Source organism: Etheostoma cragini, chromosome 7 (assembly GCF_013103735.1).
Source record: "Etheostoma cragini isolate CJK2018 chromosome 7, CSU_Ecrag_1.0, whole genome shotgun sequence".
In the NCBI taxonomy this organism is placed as follows: domain Eukaryota; kingdom Metazoa; phylum Chordata; class Actinopteri; order Perciformes; family Percidae; genus Etheostoma; species Etheostoma cragini.
The window spans coordinates 8,167,823-8,189,205 of record NC_048413.1 but is presented as its reverse complement, the minus strand read 5'-3'; the positions used below and the strand labels follow the sequence as shown (position 1 = coordinate 8,189,205).

The following is a 21,383-nucleotide window of genomic DNA, read 5'->3' as shown; positions in this document are numbered from 1 at the left end:
TATATATATATATATATATATATATATATATATATATATATATATATATATTTTCTTTTTGTAATGGCGTGCATTTACATGCTGTGAATCATATTAATTAAGAATTGTTTGAGTCACAAATTGACCTTTTAATCGAATCAAGACCCTAAAAATAGATATTGAAATCGTGACATTTTCTGAATCATGCACCCCTAACGACCATGAATGACTAACTGATCAAGGAAACAAATGATAGTTGATTTTTTTGGTTAAGTTCATAGCACTCTTTCCAATTATGAAAGTCATAGTAAATAAAGATGCAGTATTTTCATTTATCGTTTAGGACAATCAGCGGTTTTCAAGATTGTGGTGAAAGGGGATCCAAAACCAGAGGTGTCATGGAGAAGAACTAAAGGGCCTATTTCAGACAAGAATAAATTTCAGAGTAAATATGATGAATCGACAGGAGAGCATATATTAGAGGCGAGTGACTAAATGATTTCACAATACAGTAAAAATATTTTTCAGTAACTGTTCATGAAGAGTTTAAAAAAAAAACTGTTTTCAAATGTGTGAATTTAATCTGTGCATCTGATGACTTGCCTTGTTATTTGGGTTTCTAGATTATAAAAGTGACTGGTGCTGAAACAGATACATACAAATGCTGTGCTGCCAATGTGTATGGCAAAGCTGTCTGCACAACAACATTAAATGTCATTGAGGGTAAGAATTCAACACAGAATTGTGAAATTTGGTTTTGATTGTGCATGGCAGGGAGTCCAAAAGTCTATAACTGTCATTGTAATGTTGTAAACACATCTTTTAATTGAAATACTTAAATACTACTAAAAAAAACATTTTACTAATAAGTAGTTTCCCCCATAGTACTATCTGACTTGAAATCTAAAGTAAAGCTGTAAAAGAATAACAATCTTGAGCTGCTTTCAGCTTCAAAGAATCCATCAGACTTCAGAAAACTGCTGCGAAGAAGGTAAGAAAACAGTAATAATAATTAAAATATTGGACCAAATATTTCAGCATGTGAGTGCATCTTATCATTGATATGTGTCTGGCCATAACATTTGCCCAATCCTTTTAGTAAAGTAGAGGAAAAAGCAGAAGGGGAAAGTGATGAAAGATTCTGGGAGGCGATGCTGGACGCTGACCGGAAAGACTATGAGCGCATCTGCATGGAGTTTGGTGTTGCAGATTTACATTTGATTCTCAAGAAACTGGAAGAGAAAAAAAAGAAGATGGTGGAAAATAAGTGTAAGGTATGAAGACTGTCAGCTTTCAAAGAAGATTCATTACCTTCATCTAAATTATCAACACAGTTCTTAAGCTATGTCTGATTTGTCATTTCACAGAAGATATCTAGCACTGATTAAACTCATGTTCATTCTGAATGGTCACCATATTATTATTATTATTATTATTATTATTATTATTATTATTATTATTGTGTTGGGACATCTAATAGTTTAAGTGCGGCTATCAGTTCAAAAGCAGTTATCAGTTAAAATCAGATCAAGAACTGCATTTGGAATATTGATCTATTAAAATGTATTATCTATCTTTCCTGCTCATTTCATCCCATAATTCTTACCCCCAATATTAGATCTGGAAATTAAGCTTAAAAGTTACACATTAAGACAAACTAAGATCTCTTTAGCTGTAGTATTACACTGACTGTGTCTGTGTAATCACTCCCTGTTTGCTATATAGTGCATAACATTTACCCTCTATTTTAATTTAGGAAGGGGCAGCCCTACTAATTAAACCTCAATTTACTGCAAGCTATTATTGTGAATTATTGAGTGTCGATTATTTTGGAAGAAATTAGTTAGTGAAGAAGTGCCGTGTTGGTCTCAAACTTGTTTACTTATAGATTGTGCTGATTTTAAACTTGAAAATGTAAATCATTTTCCAATTAAAACATGCACAATAGATAATACACTGAAATGTTTTTCCCCCCTAGTTAGTAGTCAGAATATAAATGAATGGTTTGTATCTATTTTCTGTACTTGGTAGGATGGTGAGATTCCTTATGATGAAGAGGCAACAGAGAAACACAGCCTTAAGAGTGTTGGGAGGACAAAGGATTTTAATAAGGGCCTGGTGCAAAAAGTCAACCTCCTCGACACAGAGCTGGATCTGGTGGATGAAGACGTCACCCTTTTCTCTACAGAGTTTAAACGTAGGTTCAAGAAAGGAACAGTGGTCGGGATTTAAAGGTTATAAATATTCCTGTATCCAAGTCTTGAAAATCTTCCATTTGGCAAGATTACTCTTACCCTTTTGGCAAGGACAGTTTTTTTTACTATTCACAATGGCAAAAAGGAAGCAAGTCCTGGAGAGTAATGAATTGCCTTGTTTAATCACTAATGATTTTATGCTGGGCATTAGCTAAATGACTTGTGAAAGAAGTGACAAAGGTTGGTTTTAGTTTACATATGTAGATTTTTCTAGTTCAGAGATGAAAGACTTTAACTACAAACACATTGTTTGGGTCTTTACGTCTCTATTTATTGTAAGCTTTGTGTAAGAAACTACATTGATGGTTAGATGGGTTCACTTAATATTTGTATTGATTTTTACAGTTTCCAATGTGGACTTTGTTATTAAAATTCAGGAGCTTAAAGCTTCAGAAAGAGACGATGCCCTCTTTGCGTGTGTCCTGACTCACCCCCTACCCAAGATCACATGGATGGGCAAGGGCAGCGCCCTGGAGGATGGAGAGAAATACACCATAACCGTGTCAGACCACAAACTGATCCACCGGCTGCTGATCAGGGACTGCAACAAGCTGGACAACGGCATCTATTCAGCTGTGGCTGGCATTACATCCTGCAGTGCCTGGCTGGTTGTTCAAGGTGAACACCTTACAGTACAATGTGTGCTGAAGTGGCCCTAACTGCTGCCATAATTATGAGTGATCTTTACATATAAATGTGAGTTGTGTGTCATGTATGTTTTATTTCATATCCTCTAAGCTGAGAGTGAGCCTGCATCTGCTGGACAGAAGAGAGCTCGTAAAACTGCCTTGGCTGGTGGAGCACAGATCGATCTTGAGAAGGTGGCCAGAGAGCAACAAATAAAAAACCGAGAGGAGATGGAGAAGATTTTAGCAGCGGTAAAAGCAAAACATGGAGAAGGACAACTGAAGGAAGCAAAGTCATTGACCACAAGTGGAAGAGATGGCGATGGTGTAATAACTACAGTCCCTGGACCGGGTAAATACAGCAGAGCAGTAAAGGACAAGCCTAATGCCGCAAAAACCAGTGCCCTGTCTGAGTCAACAGGAACCAAAGGGAAAGACAAGATCAAAAACTCAAGAGGCGACGGTCCAGAAACAAAATTAAATGCTTCAGGGTGTGTAACACAAGCAGGATTGCAACTGATAGTAGATGACCCCAAGAACAAGAAACACACCAGATCAGGTCAAAGGGATTTTGACAAGGTAACAGGTAAAGTCGATCGATGCCTTACAATTCACTTTTCAGTCTGCATACAGTGAGTAGTCAGTGGTGGCTACAATAAGTGTTTATGATCAAAACACACAGAGTTGCTGCTACTTCAGAGTGTATTCATTAATAAACAATGGTGGTCAGCTATAAGACGGCCTTTGTCCTTCAACAACAGAAAAAGCCCTTTTATCTCACTGTCAAAGTTAATAAGAATTGATGATAAATGATTGAGCATCTTAACATTTTGGGCTTAACTTTTACCATACATTAGAAAAAGGCCCCTATATATTTTGATCAGGTTATTGTTAAATGTGATGCCTTTAAAAGCTGTAATCAAATACCAGCTGTACATTTAAATGGCAGACCAGGTAACATGAACATGACTATAATAATGGGCTAGCTAAAGTGGTCCAGGAGGAAAGAAAAGGTTGAATGGTTAAAAAAAAAAAAAAAAAAGTTTAAACTATTTTATTATATTTGACATACCCTAGATACTAATGACGGAAGATATTCTGAAGGAGGATATTCTGACGGTGGATATTCTGAAGGAGGACTTTCTGAAGAGAATGAGGACTTCACTGGATCTACCAATAATTTAAGATACATAAAACATGGTCAAGAGACAGAACATCAACAAATTGGTAAAATGTGGAAAATGTACCTCATACTATTATATATTTATGCAAATGGTCCATTCCACTTCCTTATGATTGACAACACTTTTTGAAATGTGTTTTTGCTTCGTTTACATCCAAACTAAAACATTAATCCTTCTTTTGACCGTATGCAGAGTCTAGCGGCAAAAGTGTGGATGTCGAGTTCAACGAGATTCAAACATTAGCCACAAGTCAAACTGCAGTGGCTGATTCTAACGGAAATAAAGACTCTACTGGGTCCATTAGACGTCAAAGGCGCACAAGGAAGGTCCAACGGAAACAACATGTATCTGGTAAGAAGCAACAGGGATCTCTTTTCTGTGTTGTAGTTTGTGGACGGTCCCTAAGCACTCTGTCAGCTCGACACGGGCACTAAACACAGCTGAATTAGCCCAGCTTTCATGCATTTCTTACATATCTACTGCAGTCAGATTCACTGTGGTCACTCGAGAGGAATCACTTCACATGGGTAGGCACTTTCTAATGACATTTTGAATAGGGCTGCATGATTATGGCTAAAATAATAATCACGATTATTTTTATCAATATTGAGATCACAATTAATTATCACGATTATTTGTCTATTTTAACCAAACAAATTTTATTGTTACATAGGCAATTTATAACTGCTTTCACATCCATATTATGCTACATTCCTCTTATGTTGAAGTTGTATGTTGTAAGCGGATTTCGGTGCGGATTTCGGTACCTCATTACAGTGCCAATTAAATGTCAGCGCTGCTCTCTGATGCTCCAAAACCTACGTTAGAGGCAACAGAAACATCGCTGCATGTCACTCTAGTAAACATTAGTAGCACGTTACACAGCAGGTAACATAAGCTGCAGTAGTACCGTGATTAACAAGGCTAAAATGCCAAAAACAAAACAAACAAAAAAACGTAGTGTGACTGTATTTCACAGCAGAGGATTCCAACAGTGGGACATACAGTCTGCCGCTAAAGCTACAAGCTAGGGCGCCTGACTTTTTAATTTATTTACCAAATTTTTCCTTGCATTACCATTAACACCACAATTTCAAGGTCCCCTTTTTATCATGCTCCATATACATTACGTAAATTATTTTAAACAAGAATAAGGTGTAGGTAAATACTTTTTTTAAGCACAATTATACTGTCTAAAAAAAATAAAAAATGGTTTAAAGAGTTTCACTGAGCTGCAAAACTAACACATTTAAGCAAAATAGAAAGTGCTACTTTTTAAAAGCTTGTCCCTGAACTGAGAGCGGACATTTCATGGATCAAAGTCTTAAAGCTGGTCCCTCCTTGCCGTTGCATGCCCTCACATGGCCAACAACTGAAATTTAGCCTTCTTCCCTTTTGGCCTTGGCTAAAACTGCTTGCCACACTCCCTAGCATCAAATCTTCCAAACTCTTTTAGCCCACTAAAGTGGGATATTTAGAGGCTAAAATCATGTTTTAAACTTGGCCTGTTTAAGCCTATTGGGTGCAAACTCTAGCAGGAGGACTGATTGTTGTGTTTGTGACAATGATGACAACAACATATGTCCTTTTTCTTTAGTCTGTTTTTAAACATAAATCAATTGAGCTTCTTTTGTGATCCCTCTGTGTCTGATCTAAGGAGAGTAAGTGTACAAAACTGAGTGAGCATTTAGAACATTGCTATGAGCACTATTTCTTCAATTCGGTTTAATGTTCTTTTGAATTTTAGTAAAATTAACCCAACTGGTGAAGAGATTCTGCTTTGTTTTAAAGATGAATTTGTGAAGTAGCACGAGGATTGTCTTTGGTTGGGTGAGTGAACTCGTGAGATGTCTCTAATCTGAATTGCTCTGCTTTTAGAGCAAGATCCAAATGGACAAGCAATTGACGATGAAGGAAGTGAGGATGCATCAAGTGACAGTGATGAGAATGAGGACTCTACTGGCCATGTCAAGCATTCAAGTCGTTCAAAGCAAAGCCAGCAGCCACAGAAAACCGTCAACGGTAAGGGATCTGAAGTGGTGCATTACTGCATCAAAATGTAGTGAGCTATGGGTTAATGGCCACAACTAAATTGTTTCTCTCTTAACCCTCCTGTTGTTCTCGGGTCAAATTTGACCCCTTTAAATAAATGTCTATATCTGAAATATGGGTTTCTTTTTAACCAAATTACCACAAAAAAAGGATGGGATTCCATACAACGCTCTTTGCAAATACAGCTGATCACTTTCCTTCCTGACAAAACTTATCTGTAACTGTTAGACAAAATAATTCCTAATATCTGCTTTTTTCAACTCAAATATTAGGTATAATTCTAAAATGTGGGTTATTGAACATGAATTCCAAAAAAGTAGTGTAAAACTAGTGGTTTTAGGACTAAGCAGTTAATATTGTTCCACCATGTGTTCTTCTGAGTGGAAGGCAGCATAGGACCCATACATTTATATATTTTTGTTCTGTATGCGCAGGAATACTTCTAGCTTAATCAGCATTGTTTTTTGTCTGTTTTCAAGCACGTATGTATGATGTGTTTGTGAAGAGATTTCATATTAGTTTAGTTAGCCCCACATACTGTATACCTCAGTATTGTAAACAATTTGTGAACCTTCGGACGCCATTATAAAGAAATAATTTCAATTACATGAAGTGTTTGTAAAGTTCAAGGTTGAATATATAGAAGTTTTATTTATTTTATAAATTTGTTTAAAAAAACAAAAAAGGTGAAAGTACACGTCCTGAAGACCACAATAAGTGTGACGAGGCTGAAGATGCAACTGCCACTGCCACCCATTCAAGGCGTAAAAGACACGGCCCAATGATAGAAGATCTGGTGATAGGTAAGTAACCTTAAAAAGTGTAATGACTGAATCATAGGACGCAGCTCCAACTGGATGTATCTGTGTCTGTTGATCCAGTGATCAAATAATCAATTAATTCACTAATCTTTTCGGTACAACATTACACATGACTAATTGTACCTGGTTATAATATTTGTATATAGAAAAATAAAAAAGTTCAATTTTTTAAATATAGTATCAGTATAGTGCCCTTGACTTTATATAGAGTCTGTACTTAGAACATTGTTATAGTTTGCTATGACTAAGGAAGTTAATTCAGTCACAACAAACTATAAGCTTCATAAAAGATAATTATTACATAACAGGGGCTGGGTACCAAATTCAATACATTTAACACCGACCAAATGGCCTCTAACGTAAATCTCATCAGCATCAGTTAGCCAATAAGCATGCAGCATGCTTCTACCAAGATCGAGTAATGCTTGTGATTGGCTTTCTAATGTGACACGTGGCCGAGGCAGGTGGGAACAACTCTACGTTACGCACAGAGGCTGGGCTCACGCAGTAGGAGCTGCAAAAATAATGTAAAAAATTGGTGCCAATGATGTCATTTATTTTGGTTTGATGAATTTGGTATCGAAAATCGTATCGTTTAGGTACCGTAGCAAAGTTACGGTATTGGCAATGAATATTTTTTTAACGATATCTAGCCCTATACTTAACTATAACATACAGTACAACATAATTGTATGTGGGCCAGCATTTGCAACTTTGGCACAGCAGGGAGCCTGTCCAGAAGCAGATGTACACTGCAAGGCCAAATTGTTTTGTCATATTGATTTACTTTATGACAAGTCTGTTCCTGACAGATTTCTTTGGCTAGAGTCAATTTTCTGTCAACAAAAGAATACACATTAAAAAAGTAGGTTGTAAAAATATTGTATCACATGTAAGAAACAGAGAGAACACAAAATATTCCCTGCAGAGAGAGGAAACTATCTGAAAAAGTAAATAAAAACATAACTTTAGCTATTGCTAATTTTTTTTCTATAATTGTGTAACAGCTTCTTGATGCAAGTCAAAATAATCATAGTGCTTAACTGTTCACTGTGTTGTGGGTGTTAGATCCTGGGGTTCATTTCATCTGCGGTTTGTCTGACGTCAACGCCATCATCAATGAGACGGCAGAGTTGACATGTAAGCTCAGCAGTGAAGACTGTGAGGGTGTCTGGTTCAGAGACGGCAAAAAGGTTAGTCGTAAAGGTCACACTCTTCATTTTTTTTCAAGAAAGCAAATTATACATTAAATTACTGGAATTGTTATTAGTCCAGACTGTAACCGGGCTTTGAATATCAAAAATAGTGACAAACGGAGGGATAAAGGATAGCTGCTGCATGGTTGCTGAAATAACATTATAAAGCCAACTCTGATTTAATTTTACTTTGATACATCACGAGAAATATTTATTAAGAAAGTGGCATTGAATGGATGAACACACCTGAGTTTGTTTGAGCAAAACCATACAGGTTGGGTGTGAAAGGATCTAATGGGGCTGTTGGATTGTATTCAGAAAGTCCAATATAATTTGAATAGTAAAAAAATCTAATTCTATTCAAATGCTGAAATTACTGTTCAAATGTGACTTTTTTTGTTATATAAATAGGTTGGCAAATTTTAGCTAATCTCCCTCTTCTCATGTCAAGTCTGATGAACAATAAGTTAAGTGAGAAACAAGGCATTGTAAGCCAACGTTACGTACTATGTAACGTTAGTGCGGGGGGGCGGGGGGGATTAACAGGCTGCAGCTTGAAACTAGAAGAAGGATGGGCAATAGTTTTAACATAACTTTAAAATTGACATCCAGCGAGCCAAAAAGCTTATGTTGTCAATAGTTAGCTCGTTCTGGTTTCCTAACTGCGTTACGAGTCATAGGAGCTTAGCTGGGAGCTTCATGGAGACAGCTAAAGATTATGTTAGAGTAACTACAGAGCTAGCTTCGACTTCATTACCTTCTAACAGCTGTCTTCTCAGTAACGTGACAATCTGCAAGAAACAGGTTGCTTTAAAAATAACTACAAAAGTAGTGACAGTACCATTTGGCTTAGTTATCAATGTTGTTAGCATCGTGGCTAACACTATTGTTACTTAGTATGTGACAAATTGCTTTGGCCGTGCTTTCTAAAATGATGTAATTTTCTTATACAAGCAACGTTAGCCTTTACAACAGAGCTGTTCAATACACTTGTTAGATAAGGTTTCATTTCATTAGTTAGAGTTCTGTGGATTTGTGTTTGTCGCTGTGTATGGTGGAAAATAATGTAAACAGAGAGTGACATGACGTAGAGCCCCTTCAAGGCCAGGCTGATGTTGGAAGTCCCTCTAGTGGACAGAACACGTAACAACCCCATGCTTATAGTGACATTGACAATGCATAAGTCTGAGTAGTGTAGTACATATTTATAACAGGCTACACATTAGCATTAACTATTCAAATATTTTAAAAAAATCTGAATGGTAATATAAGAGGAAGACTGACAGCTCTAGATACTAAGACACTTAACATGCAAACGCAATGTCCCACTTTGAGTCCAGCCAGGGAGCTTCATTGAAAGTCCCCCCCCCGTATCTATCTAGATATGTCCATATCTCTCGCACTTAGGCAATAACCCCAAAACATAATACTAAGAAAGTGTATTATCACTTTCTTGATAGCAGTAACTGGAAATAACCGTTTGTTTCCTGAGTTATGTACCTCAAACATTTGGCAGATGTTTACATTCTTTGAGCCAGATATTTTGGGACAACAGCGGCAGACACAAAGCCCTGTGTCAGCAAGCCCTTGCTGATTTAAATAACTGATTAACCGTTGTTACTTTAAAAGTTTTTTTTCCATCTGGTCCTTTTCAGATAAGCCCAGATGACAATTTCAGTGTCACTAAAGATGATGCAATCCATAAATTAGTCATAATCAGGTGCAAGGAAGAGCACTCTGGGAAATACCGCTTTGAGGCAGACGGACGTAAAACAGAGGCAATGGTCAGCGTCCAAGGTTTGAGAATTTGTCATAACTGGAAAAGGGGCAAAACTTATTATATTTACAATCAAAATCAGATCACAGTTAAACAGCATATAAACTCCGAAATGACACTAACTGGCCTCTTTCTTTGTAGATCCCCCAAGGTTTAACCATGAAGATCTGAGTGCTTTCACTGAACCATTGACAGTTAAAGTAGGGCACAACGCCATCTTCAAACTCCATTTTGTAGGCCATGAACCCATAAAGATTAAGTGGTATAGAGAGGGAGAAGAGCTCCTGGAGGACAACAATACAAAGATAGAGAAATCTGCGAGTCACAGCCGCCTTCTCCTGAGCAGATGCCAGAGGAAGGACACTGGAGAGATCAAGATTAGGCTCAAAAACGAACACGGCTGCATAGAGGCAATTTCACAGCTAATTGTGCTTGGTGAGTCAATGAAGAACAATGCAGAAATGCATTAAAGAAACATATTTGTCACCCACTGACTTTTTTTCTCTTCTACATGTAAAACGTCAGACCACCTCAAAAGAAAATAATTAACTCAAACTCCTTCCGTAAAAACCTACTTGGATAGATGCCAAAAGGATGTGATTAGTGAAGCAAGCTGTGTAGTACCTACAAAGTACCTTGCTCTTGTAAGATCTTAAGAACATCAAACAGCAGTGTCCTTAAATGATTCATAGCTCGTCCACATACAGTTAATCAGGCCAGTCTTTTCTTCAGTGAAAAGAGAGGCATTTCACTAAGCCCTTCTGTGCCTCAACAAGATTTAAGTACTTTTTTCCCCATCTGTAGCTCTCAAACTAGCGCACTAATAACTGCAAAAAAAAAAACAGTTAAAAAACATGTTTTTTGTTGCAATTAAAGTAGAATCCCAGTTGGTGATAATCTGACAAGTTAAAGATGTGTTTTGGAAATACATTTCAGTGATTGTGACAAAAATAATGTTCAAACCTCTGCTACATCTGCCATTGCTTCCAGCATCAACAACTGTTATTCACCATGATTATTTCCCACTAAAGGATTTTCTAACTTACAGCTTTTTTGTGTTTCAGACAAACCCACTTCACCCCAGGGTCCTGTAGAGGTAACTGAGAGCTCAGCTACATGTATTGAATTAAGATGGAGGCCTCCAAAGGATGATGGGGGCTCACCTGTGATTAACTACATCATGGAGCGACAGCAGGTGGGAAGAAACACCTGGAAGAAAATAGGGGAAATCCCAGCTGTGTGCAGCTACCGCGATACAGATGTGGACCATGGCCGGAAATATTGGTACCGTATCAGGGCAGTGACTGCCGAGGGTACGAGTGAAGTGATGTTGACTGATGATGTGCAAGCCGGCACACTAGGTGAGCCAAACTGCTACATATGTAATATCTGTTGGATCAGTTTGACCCACCCACTAATCTATAATCCTAAAGACAGGGATGTAATGGATGAAAAATCACACTACTGAGCTTTATCTTGTGGTTTAATGTCAGTTAAACCCAACTGAACACATTTATTGTAAAATGATGAGGTGCTTCTCTGCCTATTTCTTTCTTGGCACTATCAATGAATCTAAAATTCACCCACAACACCAAACTGCTGACTAGAAATCTGTCAGTCACACAGTGACAAAATAAGCATGCAGTCAAATTTCATTGTCACCAGAGCAAAGACTGCAACCTTTGGGCTAAAAGCCACGTTCCTTAAGACTAGTTAAACCTAGTACGTAAAGACCTCAGGCCAACTGACATAAAATGTCATTAAAAAAATTAGGATAACAACTTGTTTTCCTTTCCAGATCTTAAAATAGTCCACTATGTTCACTGGGATCTATGAATGTGTCACAGACAGAAAGTCCCACGTAGGATATTTAAGCCTTCTGATGCACAACAGCCAACTAATAAAAAGCCAGCAGAAAATAAGGCACAAGGCCACAACAAGCACAGGCCCTGTATGGCACAGCGGCCAACACAACACAAACAAAATCAAAAATGATAGTCCTAATAAACATAATGCACTTACTTATTGAGGTCTGCTTGAAAAACTCCATCCACCAGTCCGTCCTTCATGGAGTCAACGTGTTGTAGAAGTTCTCCATTTAGGCCATCCGTCCCACCAGTCTATTAGAACTCCACAAAAACTTTAAAAGTCGCCCATTACAATTGTGAAGAAGTCCTCTCCAAGGCCAGATCCAGTTTTTTTTCCTCCATAGGTTGTTGCTGTTTGATAACAATAACACAGATTGGATAGCAGAGATCTATATAGCTGCTGGAACACAGTCTTTTACCTTATGTATGTCTATTTGCTGATCAACAAACGGAAATTAGGGTTTCCCATTGTCAAACCCATTTCTATCATTAATATCAGGTGTTATAAAACTTCTTAAGTTCATTTTTCCCATTACATAGATTAGGAAGATAGTTATTTTTGTAGGTATGTAGAATATGTAAAGAATGCACTTCAATTTAAGAAGATTTATTGCTGCATTAACGCGAGACTTGTCTTTCTACGGTAGCCAAACGTAACTTAGCCTATGTGGAAACAATGTAAAATGTGGCTAGCATAACTTAATGACATTGACAGTTTCAACCCAAAGTTTCTTAGCAGGTGTAGCCTAACGTAAACCCCATGCTAATAGACAAAAAGAGCGCAAACAGGCCAATTCGTGCCTTCCATTTTAAAACACTTGATCCTTCAGCACTATAGCGGTTAGTTAAGTAATTACGGGATTGGGGAAGGCAGCTAACGCTAACGCTAGCTAGCGTTGCAGAGTTAGCTAAGCATTCGTTTTTGTCGAGCCTATAAACCCCACAAATCGTTTCCAAACGACCATACATGCATTATTCAAAGACGGTTAGGCTCATATTAATCTGTAGCCTATCTCCTAAATCCGTCTGCTTGTCAGTAAAGAACTTTTTCTAAATAATTTTCTAAATTACTCACCAGCACAACATTTGTGCACATTTCCACTTAGCTTAGTCTTCAACAGGCAGGTATGGCTAATGCCAATTAAGGGCGTGACGTGTGCAACAGGTAAACGGAACAAATAGCAGCAGAGACTGGTAAACACAGTGTCTCTCACACGGTCTGACATCACTGAAGCCACACTTTTTACAACAATATACCTTTTGACTTACATTTGACTTGTCATAGTAGAAAAAGCACATGGGTTTTTAATAATATTATATTCAAGTTTCCCAGTACAGGAGTTCAGCCCTTATTAATACAATTATCTACACCAGTGCTTTTTCCCACTGTGACATGTGAAAATGTTCTGTGAAAACGAGCATCAGTTGATGAAGTGGCATTACTGCCCCCTGCTGTGCTCCATTGCTTCTGGTCTGTACTCTCTCTTGCACCATTACTATTAGAACTTGTGAGGAATGAGACACAAGTAGATACAAGTCATGCCAGACAGTCAGTCTCTCTATTAACCTATGACTGATGTAATGCTGTAAATAACTGCTATTGTTATTAGTGAAATTGCTTGTTTCTTTCCTAATCAACAGCTCAAAACCCAGATTATGTTTGATATGATATGAGATCAGCTGCAAATTCTTACACCTCATAGTCCTGATTAATTTCCTTTTACTTGACAAATTAATTAAGAGACTGGCGATTTCAGCATAAGGCTGGTAATAATAATAATAATAGGAACAATAAAGTGTACATGTAAACTTTTCTAAAAGAAAGGGATTTATCTTTAGAGTAAAATTAACACAAAACCCAACCCTGATCTCTGATGTCAAAGCACTTTGCTTGATTTGTAACACAAAATTCTTAAACTGAAGTATCTTATTGGTAGATTCCTTTTAATCAATACTGCATTGCTGCTAAGCCGAGAACTATAAAAGCAAAGTTCTGTCTCTCTGACTCCAACCTTTACTAGCACGTCCTTTTTTTGTTGCATGTTTCAGCTTTTCCTGGCCCGCCAGCACCTCCAAAGGTCGTCAGCGCCTATGACGAATGCATCAACATTTCCTGGGCATTACCAAGTAACACAGGAGGTTCCCGTATCCTGGGCTATATTTTGGAGAAACGCAAGAAGGGGAGTAATCTCTGGACCGTTGTCAATGCCATGGATGAAATAATAAAAGGTCTGCATTTTTATGGGACTCTAGTTCAATCTGATGGCACTGACGACCGTAACATTAATGTTTTGTTTAATTGTTTCTCTGAAATGACTTCTAGAGAAGAAATATGCAGTGAAAGATGTTGTAGCGGGAATGGAATATGAATTCAGAGTCACTGCCATAAACCTATCTGGAGTTGGTGAATTCAGCAACCCCTCAGAGTTTGTATTTGCACGGGATCCAAAGAGTAAGTATTGAAACTGTTTACCAGTTAAACACCACAATGGATGATAGATATGAAATATCATGAAAACATGTAATGGTAAAATAAGTAATAACATGTATTTGTCATGACTTTTAATAATCCATCTGATTAAAACTGATTAAAGTAAAACATTTGTTCATTGGAATTGCATGACTTGTGTACCCCAGAGCCACCTGGGACAGTTACAGGCCTAAGGGTGACAGAAACGTCTTACAGCCACTTGGTCCTGACTTGGACCAAGCCTGAGGTTAAACCAGGCATACAGGATGAAGCGAAGGGATACTATGTTGACATTCGGCCTGCAGAGTGCATTGAATGGTCCCGCTGTAACAGCACTCTCATCATCACGACTTCCTTCACGGTCAAAGGCCTTAAGTCCATGGACATGTACTGGGTGAGAGTGATAGCGACTAATGATGGAGGGGAGAGTGCTCCTGAGGAGCTGTCCAACTATGTCCTCGCGATGCCCTCACCCGGTATGTTAATATAAAATTTAAGAAACAATAGGTCTCTGTATGCATTAACATTTTAAAAAAATGTACTAAATCCATTCTGTTTCACGTAGTTCTTAATATTTATCTTTTCTTAATGCTTCTCAACGATATTTCAGTATGTTCCTGTTTTTCAACATGGTGCTGAACTGGTGTGTGTGTGTGTTTGTGTGTGTGTGTGTGTGTGTGTGTGTGTGTGTGTGTGTGTCACAATGTGCATTATATGGATGTAGGTTTTGTGATCTGTCTTGTTGTTTTGTTGTTGTTGTCATGTTTTTACTGTTGGATTTAAATTGTGCCCTGCCTAGGGACTGCAGATGTAAATTAGCCTAAGGCAATGCATCAAATGGCAACATTAACAAATAACTGAATAGATAAATATTTATATATCATTTCTTAGCCTTCAAAATGTGTAACTCTGTGGATAGATTTACACGGAATCCATATCTATGTCTCATAAAATATTCCACTACATGTTAGAACCTTGTCAGTTTTAATATTTTCCAAAGCACTTGTCATTGCTTCTGCTCATTACTCTAGTGAGGCCAAAGTTCACAAACCACAAGATGAAGAGCTTTATGGTGGTGAGGGCAGGGAACTCTGTCAGGATCACAGTGAACTTTGAGGTAAGATGCATATCTAATATACCTAACTATATAATTGGTAACACACTGAGGCAAACCGTGGTTTTACAAAAGAAAAAGGTTACTACATTCAGGCCTAAAATACTCAATATAATACTAATGGGTTTTTTCTTCTCACAGGCTTCCCCACTGCCATGTATTATGTGGCTAAAGGACAATGGGCCAGTGACAAAGCGTGTCACCATCAGTAACTGTGATGGCTCATCCCAGCTACTAATCCCCTCCTCTGAGCGCTCTGATACTGGCATCTACTCCATTATGGTGAAAAATCTTGCAGGACAGGAAACATTCAGTACAGAGGTCAGGGTAACAGGTAAAATTTAAATTGTCATGTACAGTATGAACTCTTTTGCTACATCAATGTCAAAGATATGTCAGGGAATGAGCCAGTAAAACCGATTGTGGTTACAGATGATCCAAAGCCTCCTGGACCGGTAGAACTGGAGGAAAATGTGCCGGGCACAGTGACAGTGATCTGGGAACCTTCCCCTGATGAGAAACGTGATGACCGCCTCCACTACGCAGTGTCCAAACTGGACTCTACCAAACGCACATGGACCACGGTGGCCGACAGGCTCTTCAATAACAAGATCACAGTCAGCAATATCATGCACGGGAGGGAATATCTTTTCCGGGTGTATGCCAAAAACGACATGGGCATATCTGCACCGTCAGAGTCACCAAGCTATGGGAAGGAGAAGAAGAAAGGTACGTTTGTGCATCTCAAACAACCTCAAATAGTCACTTTATCAGGAAAAATCAAATCTTTCTGTCTCTCATGTTGTTGTAGGAAAATTTGTGGTGAGCGTACCAACCAGAAAGGACTGTGATTTGCAATGTGCGCCAACCTTCATTGTGCCTTTGAAGCTTCACACTGCACCCAAAGGCTATGAATGCTACATGAGCTGTGCAGTGAAAGGGAATCCGAAACCTCGCATCACGTGGTATCGAAATCACATCAGCCTAAACACCAATACCAACTATTACATCTCCGACACCTGTGGAGTTTGCTCCATGTTAATTCTCTGCGTAGGCCCCAAAGACATGGGGGAGTACAGCATCACTGCAGAGAACGCCCTCGGACGGGCGGAGTGCTCCACCGTCCTCAGTGTCAGAGGTGAGACAGAAACACACCCGCACTTTCATTCAAAGGATAGGAGGAATTTTTTGAAACATTCTTAATGATCCTAATTCCTTCCATCTCTCTTCCATGCAGAGTGAAGACACAATGCAACACAATATGGACAGTCTTTATTTTAAGGTTTAGATCTAATACATGGTGTTTGAGTTGAAGTGATTTTGCTGTTTGGATGTAATGTACCAGTTGCAGTAAGACAAATATGTAATATTGAATTAACTGGATTGCTAATAAAAACAAAGTCTGTCTCAAACAAAAAATTGCATTGGGAAACTATATGTATCTTACAGCAAATACATAATAATACTATGGTTGTTTTTGCTCATGTCCTTCCTGAGTCTTGATTGAGCCTGTCATAGCAAGAATGTTCTGGTGTTCCCTTTGTGTCTCATGGGTCTAAATGGCCTGTATTGGTGTGAATATAATATGTGTCAGCCCTGTGAAGGACTCCTCCCCAATATGAGCTGGGATATAGGCTCTAGTCCCCCCCCCCCAACCCTGCAAAGAACGATGAAACCATTTGCCCAAAACAAACACCATAAAATCAGAAAGCAAAAAAAAATGTCAACCAGCTGTCCATGTCCCTGAATGTGTCTCATAGCCAAATGGTTAAAAGCACGCGCTATAGCCATTCGTACAACAACTACAAATTTCTTAATTGACTGATAAAAAGGGAAGCCTACTATAAATGAATCATTGTCAGCATTATTGTTTTCCTGTAGCCCAGTGGTGGCCCATCAACAAAAGAGTGTGTCTGCAGGCCACCCACATGCAGCCCTGGGCTCAGTTGCAATAAAAATAGCGCAGAATAAAGGTAGGCTACGTGTAGTTTTTCCATTAGATGACAGCCGCGCACATGGTGGTGGGGCCGACGGCAGCCCAGCCCCTCACTCGCCCCTGCTCTCCCTGAATGGACGATCGCTGTGCCTGCGGTCCCCGCCTCCCTGCCTGTCTCATCCTCTGCTCGGAGTCCACAGTAGGACCTCTTTATCAACAACTCGCTGCAGCCTCTCGGTGCTCTAATGCGCGCTGATTGAATCCAGCTCAATTTGTGCGCCGCCGTTTGAACTAAATCAGCGCTCACACAACGGTCCAGTGTTTCTGACCCTCCGGCTCCTTGAACTACACCTCTCTGCCTGCCTGGAACATTGTGTCCTTTGTGGGGAAGATGACTGCAAAGCATCGAAGAGGGAAAGGCAACCACAAACATGAAGATAACTTTTTCAAAAATGAAGTGACCGAGTCAGAAGTTCGCACAGGAGTGAACAATCACGCTCTCCACTTGGTTTTATTTCTGCTGATTGTAATTGGCGGTGCCACTGGCGCATGGTTCTGTTTCCAGCAGCACCAAACTTTAACCTACTTAACAGACAATCTCATGGGCATGCAGATGAAAATAGTCAAACTACAGTCCTCCCACGAAGAAATGCGACAGTCAAGTAGTGAGGTAAGAAATTCAAAATAGAAGTAGCTCCCTTTGAGAATATGGTTGTCACCTGAGTTTGCAGTCATTAACAGACTCCCCCTATGATGGCCTTTATCCTATATTATAAAAAAAACTAAAAAAAAATCTTTTCACGAGGTGTATAATGTGCACAAACACTTACTAAATAACTACATAAGAAAAGGCCTGAGCACATGCTCACACTGCTTTGCCACTTACAAGTGAGGAAAGTTAAGACCTGCAGGCCTATCAGATTTCAAAATGCCAACAGCCTGACTGGAGGGAGTACAAAACGCTATTTCTAATATCCATACAGCTGCCCACGTTTGTAATGAGGATTATTCCTGACCTACTACTACTGCAGGGACTTTATCACTGACTATACAGCAAATCTACTCAGTATTAAAGTTCTCTGTGGAAATATGTATAACACAAGTCAAGAACATGCTCCCAGAGCTGTGCAGACGATGCCGCCAACATAATAAGAAACAAACGTAGTGCCAGGGCTAAATTTAGTCTGTGATTTTGAATTGGAACACCAGTTCAGAGGCGGTTACCTCTCTGAAATGACAAAATAGGCTATGTCTAAATACTGTGTATTATTCCATAGAATAGGTACTTATTCCCCTAGTTCATGAGCATGAATGAACTGACCCCTGTACGTCACTGCAAACAGTTGCTCACGGCTGCCTTGAGTTATGTTTCCCTCCAACAATGTTTAAGTTGCTGCATGCAACTTCAGGGAGATGAGCAAGACTTTTCGAAAGTAGGCTACTTGTCTGCTCACGTCTTCCCTCTTTCATGCACCTTAGGTTAGGAAAATCCCCAAATTACATAAGAACAGTTGTGCTTGCTCAGTCTTGTTACAGACATAACCAGCAGTAAAGTGTTTTTTGTGAGGTCATGTTTACCACTGGAGTTGCTAAATTTTGCCAAGTAAGGTTTTACTGAGCTGTCCATTCACGATTAGGCCTGTTCTGATTGGTTGTTTATATTCTGATATTGGTTTGACTCCTTAGATCACCCAGGTCAGTAAATCTAGAGATTTCATTTCTTGGAGCATTTGATTGACATTCTTCCAAATGATTGCCTTTTAATGATTTGGTAGGAGAAATGTAGTTTTTGTGAGTTAATTAATAAAAGACCGTGTGTGTGTGTGTGTGTGTGTGTGTGTGTGTGTGTGTGTGTGTGTGTGTGTGTGTGTGTGTGTGTGTGTGTGTGTGTGTGTGTGTGTGTGTGTGTGTGTGTGTGTGTGTGTGTGTGTGTGTGTGTGTGTGTGTGTATAAAAGCATCTCTGTTGTCTAAGAAGTTCAGTAAGATAACATAACTTTCCTAGTTTTTGGGGTCCACTTATACAGCAGTTAGGAGACTATCAAAGTCTCCACCAGTTCAGTGAGAATAGATAGTCCTTCCGATTGGCCAGCTCAACTTAACATCCCCCCTGAATGTCTCTTTGCAGCAGCACATTTCAGAGAGCCTGGAGACCCGCCTGAATGCTCTGGAGGACTCTTATGCTTTGGCCCAGAAACAGGTGGGCATGGCCTTGGCTACAGCTGAACAGCTCAAGACGTCTGACCTGCCCGCTCAGGTGCTGTCACTCCACACAGAGATGAAAGCCCGCCTGGCGGAGATGCAGCAGGCCACCGTGTCTCTGGAGCAGCTGAGCCGGCTGCAGACCATGCTGAAGGGGAAGAGTGAGGAGTTCGAGGGTGTCAGGATTCACGTGGAGGGCCTGGCCACACTGAGCGCTGAGCTATCCCAGAAGGTTGAAGTCTTGACAGGGAGCGTGGAAGAAGCAGAATCGAAGCTGGAGGACAGAGTTGGACAGGTTGAGACGCTGAGTGCCACCCTGGATGGACAGGCCGCCGAGGTGCTCCGACTAAAGGAACAGCTGGACACCTACCAGGCTCAGCTGGAGGCCAGCACACTGGAAATGGCTACTGTCAGGTAGGTTGTGGAAAAAACAGCAGGTTTTTGGAGCTGTGGAGTAAATAGCTCACCTCCTCTGACCCAGAACTTTATGTTGACTTTGTCAAAGCCCTCGTGGCTGCCATTGTCTCTGTGTTGTTCTAGGCCAGGGGTGGTAGGCCTCATATTCACATTGTAAAATTGTCCTGATCTGTTGGAACATTTCTACTGTTTCTATTGATTTTTGGAGCTGAATGGTTTGCATAAAATGTCCTTTTGTGTGTAAAATGAGCGCTCTTTGAAGCTTATGTATCTTTGATTATGCAAAAACATTGTCTGAAACAGAGATTCCCCTTATTGTCTTTCAGAGAGCCGCTTGTGAGTGAACAGTCCCAGCGGCAACAGCAGGCCAGTGTGGAGGAGCAGCTCAGTCCGGTAGGTCTAAGTCTGCAGGATCAGAACTCAGCAGCCCAAAGGCTGCACTCTGAACTCAGGCTTCAACTAAAAAACATAAAAAAGCAGGTTACCCAGGAAGTAGTCTATATTCTTGAAGTTCAACTTTCCGGGATTGCTCCGGTGCCGCAGGAAATTCTGCCAGATACATGTATTTTCAGTTTCCTTACGCTTTCTTTGTGTTGGAATTTTAAACTTTGGTGGATTTTTTTAGTTTTAGAAGCAGTTGGGTATACTACTAACTATAATGGGAGAACATTTCTGACGTGCTGTCAGCACACATGGTCTCTTTACTATTTCTGTTCACTGTGTGCCCAAAGGGAACCATGATGAGATTTTCATCTCATTAGTTTCAAGGAGCTCGTTGCCTGGAATGGAGTCTCTAATGTATTCACATCTCCACTTGCATTTGTACAGAGATACCTTGGTATAGGGCTGGGGTATATATGGAGAAAATCATGTATTGCGATATTTTTTACCAAATACCTCAATACCACAACAATATTGTAGTGTTGACTATTGGTGCTTTCACAAAATAGTCACACAATGAGATTTTTGATAAATAATTATCAGTAATGTGGACACAATGACTAAATGGGTAAAGGGAAATAACAGAACAGTTACAACAGTCTGGTAAGATCAGAAAAGGACATATTTGATGTAATGCAGCCTTTAAAACAATGAAAAGACAACACTTATGCCATATTACGATATCCAAAATTTAAGACGATATCTAGTCTCATATCACAATATCAATATAATATCGATATATTGCCCAGCTCTACCTTGGTGGTCCAGATAGCAGACCTGTAAATGTTTATCTGCCCAGTCTGAAGCCTGCTATATGAACTAATATGCATTATTGTTTTGCTGTCTATTGTTGTAGCCGGTTGGACGGACGGAGGAAGAGACTGCTTCTGCAGCCAAAGAAGAGGAAGTCCCTGCAGCTGATGAAGAGACTGCTCCTATACCTGAAGCAGACGCTGCTCTCGCTGCTGAAGAAGAGGAAGCTGCAGCAGCTGGAGAAGAGGAAGCTGCAGCAGCTGGAGAAGAGGAAGCTGCAGCAGCTGGAGAAGA

At 39.6% G+C, this 21,383-nt stretch overlaps 1 protein-coding gene across 1 annotated transcript in view; it reads left to right on the top strand.

Annotated features, from left to right (window-relative positions):
- Positions 1 to 16,624, top strand: part of LOC117947915 (immunoglobulin-like and fibronectin type III domain-containing protein 1) — a 24,595-nt gene extending 7,971 nt beyond the window's left edge. Inside the window, exons 5-27 of the mRNA XM_034877275.1 lie at positions 323 to 462; positions 603 to 702; positions 928 to 970; positions 1,079 to 1,253; positions 2,011 to 2,176; positions 2,580 to 2,852; positions 2,973 to 3,446; positions 3,938 to 4,087; positions 4,237 to 4,395; positions 5,923 to 6,066; positions 6,783 to 6,899; positions 7,986 to 8,110; positions 9,769 to 9,910; positions 10,032 to 10,325; positions 10,955 to 11,251; positions 13,808 to 13,987; positions 14,082 to 14,210; positions 14,396 to 14,704; positions 15,260 to 15,345; positions 15,484 to 15,676; positions 15,775 to 16,071; positions 16,154 to 16,480; positions 16,580 to 16,624. Of these exons, the coding sequence (XP_034733166.1) occupies positions 323 to 462; positions 603 to 702; positions 928 to 970; positions 1,079 to 1,253; positions 2,011 to 2,176; positions 2,580 to 2,852; positions 2,973 to 3,446; positions 3,938 to 4,087; positions 4,237 to 4,395; positions 5,923 to 6,066; positions 6,783 to 6,899; positions 7,986 to 8,110; positions 9,769 to 9,910; positions 10,032 to 10,325; positions 10,955 to 11,251; positions 13,808 to 13,987; positions 14,082 to 14,210; positions 14,396 to 14,704; positions 15,260 to 15,345; positions 15,484 to 15,676; positions 15,775 to 16,071; positions 16,154 to 16,480; positions 16,580 to 16,584 (4,325 nt within the window). The 3' untranslated portion in view covers positions 16,585 to 16,624. The remainder of the gene's footprint in view (positions 1 to 322; positions 463 to 602; positions 703 to 927; positions 971 to 1,078; positions 1,254 to 2,010; positions 2,177 to 2,579; positions 2,853 to 2,972; positions 3,447 to 3,937; positions 4,088 to 4,236; positions 4,396 to 5,922; positions 6,067 to 6,782; positions 6,900 to 7,985; positions 8,111 to 9,768; positions 9,911 to 10,031; positions 10,326 to 10,954; positions 11,252 to 13,807; positions 13,988 to 14,081; positions 14,211 to 14,395; positions 14,705 to 15,259; positions 15,346 to 15,483; positions 15,677 to 15,774; positions 16,072 to 16,153; positions 16,481 to 16,579) is intronic.
- The last annotated feature ends 4,759 nt before the right edge of the window (positions 16,625 to 21,383 follow it).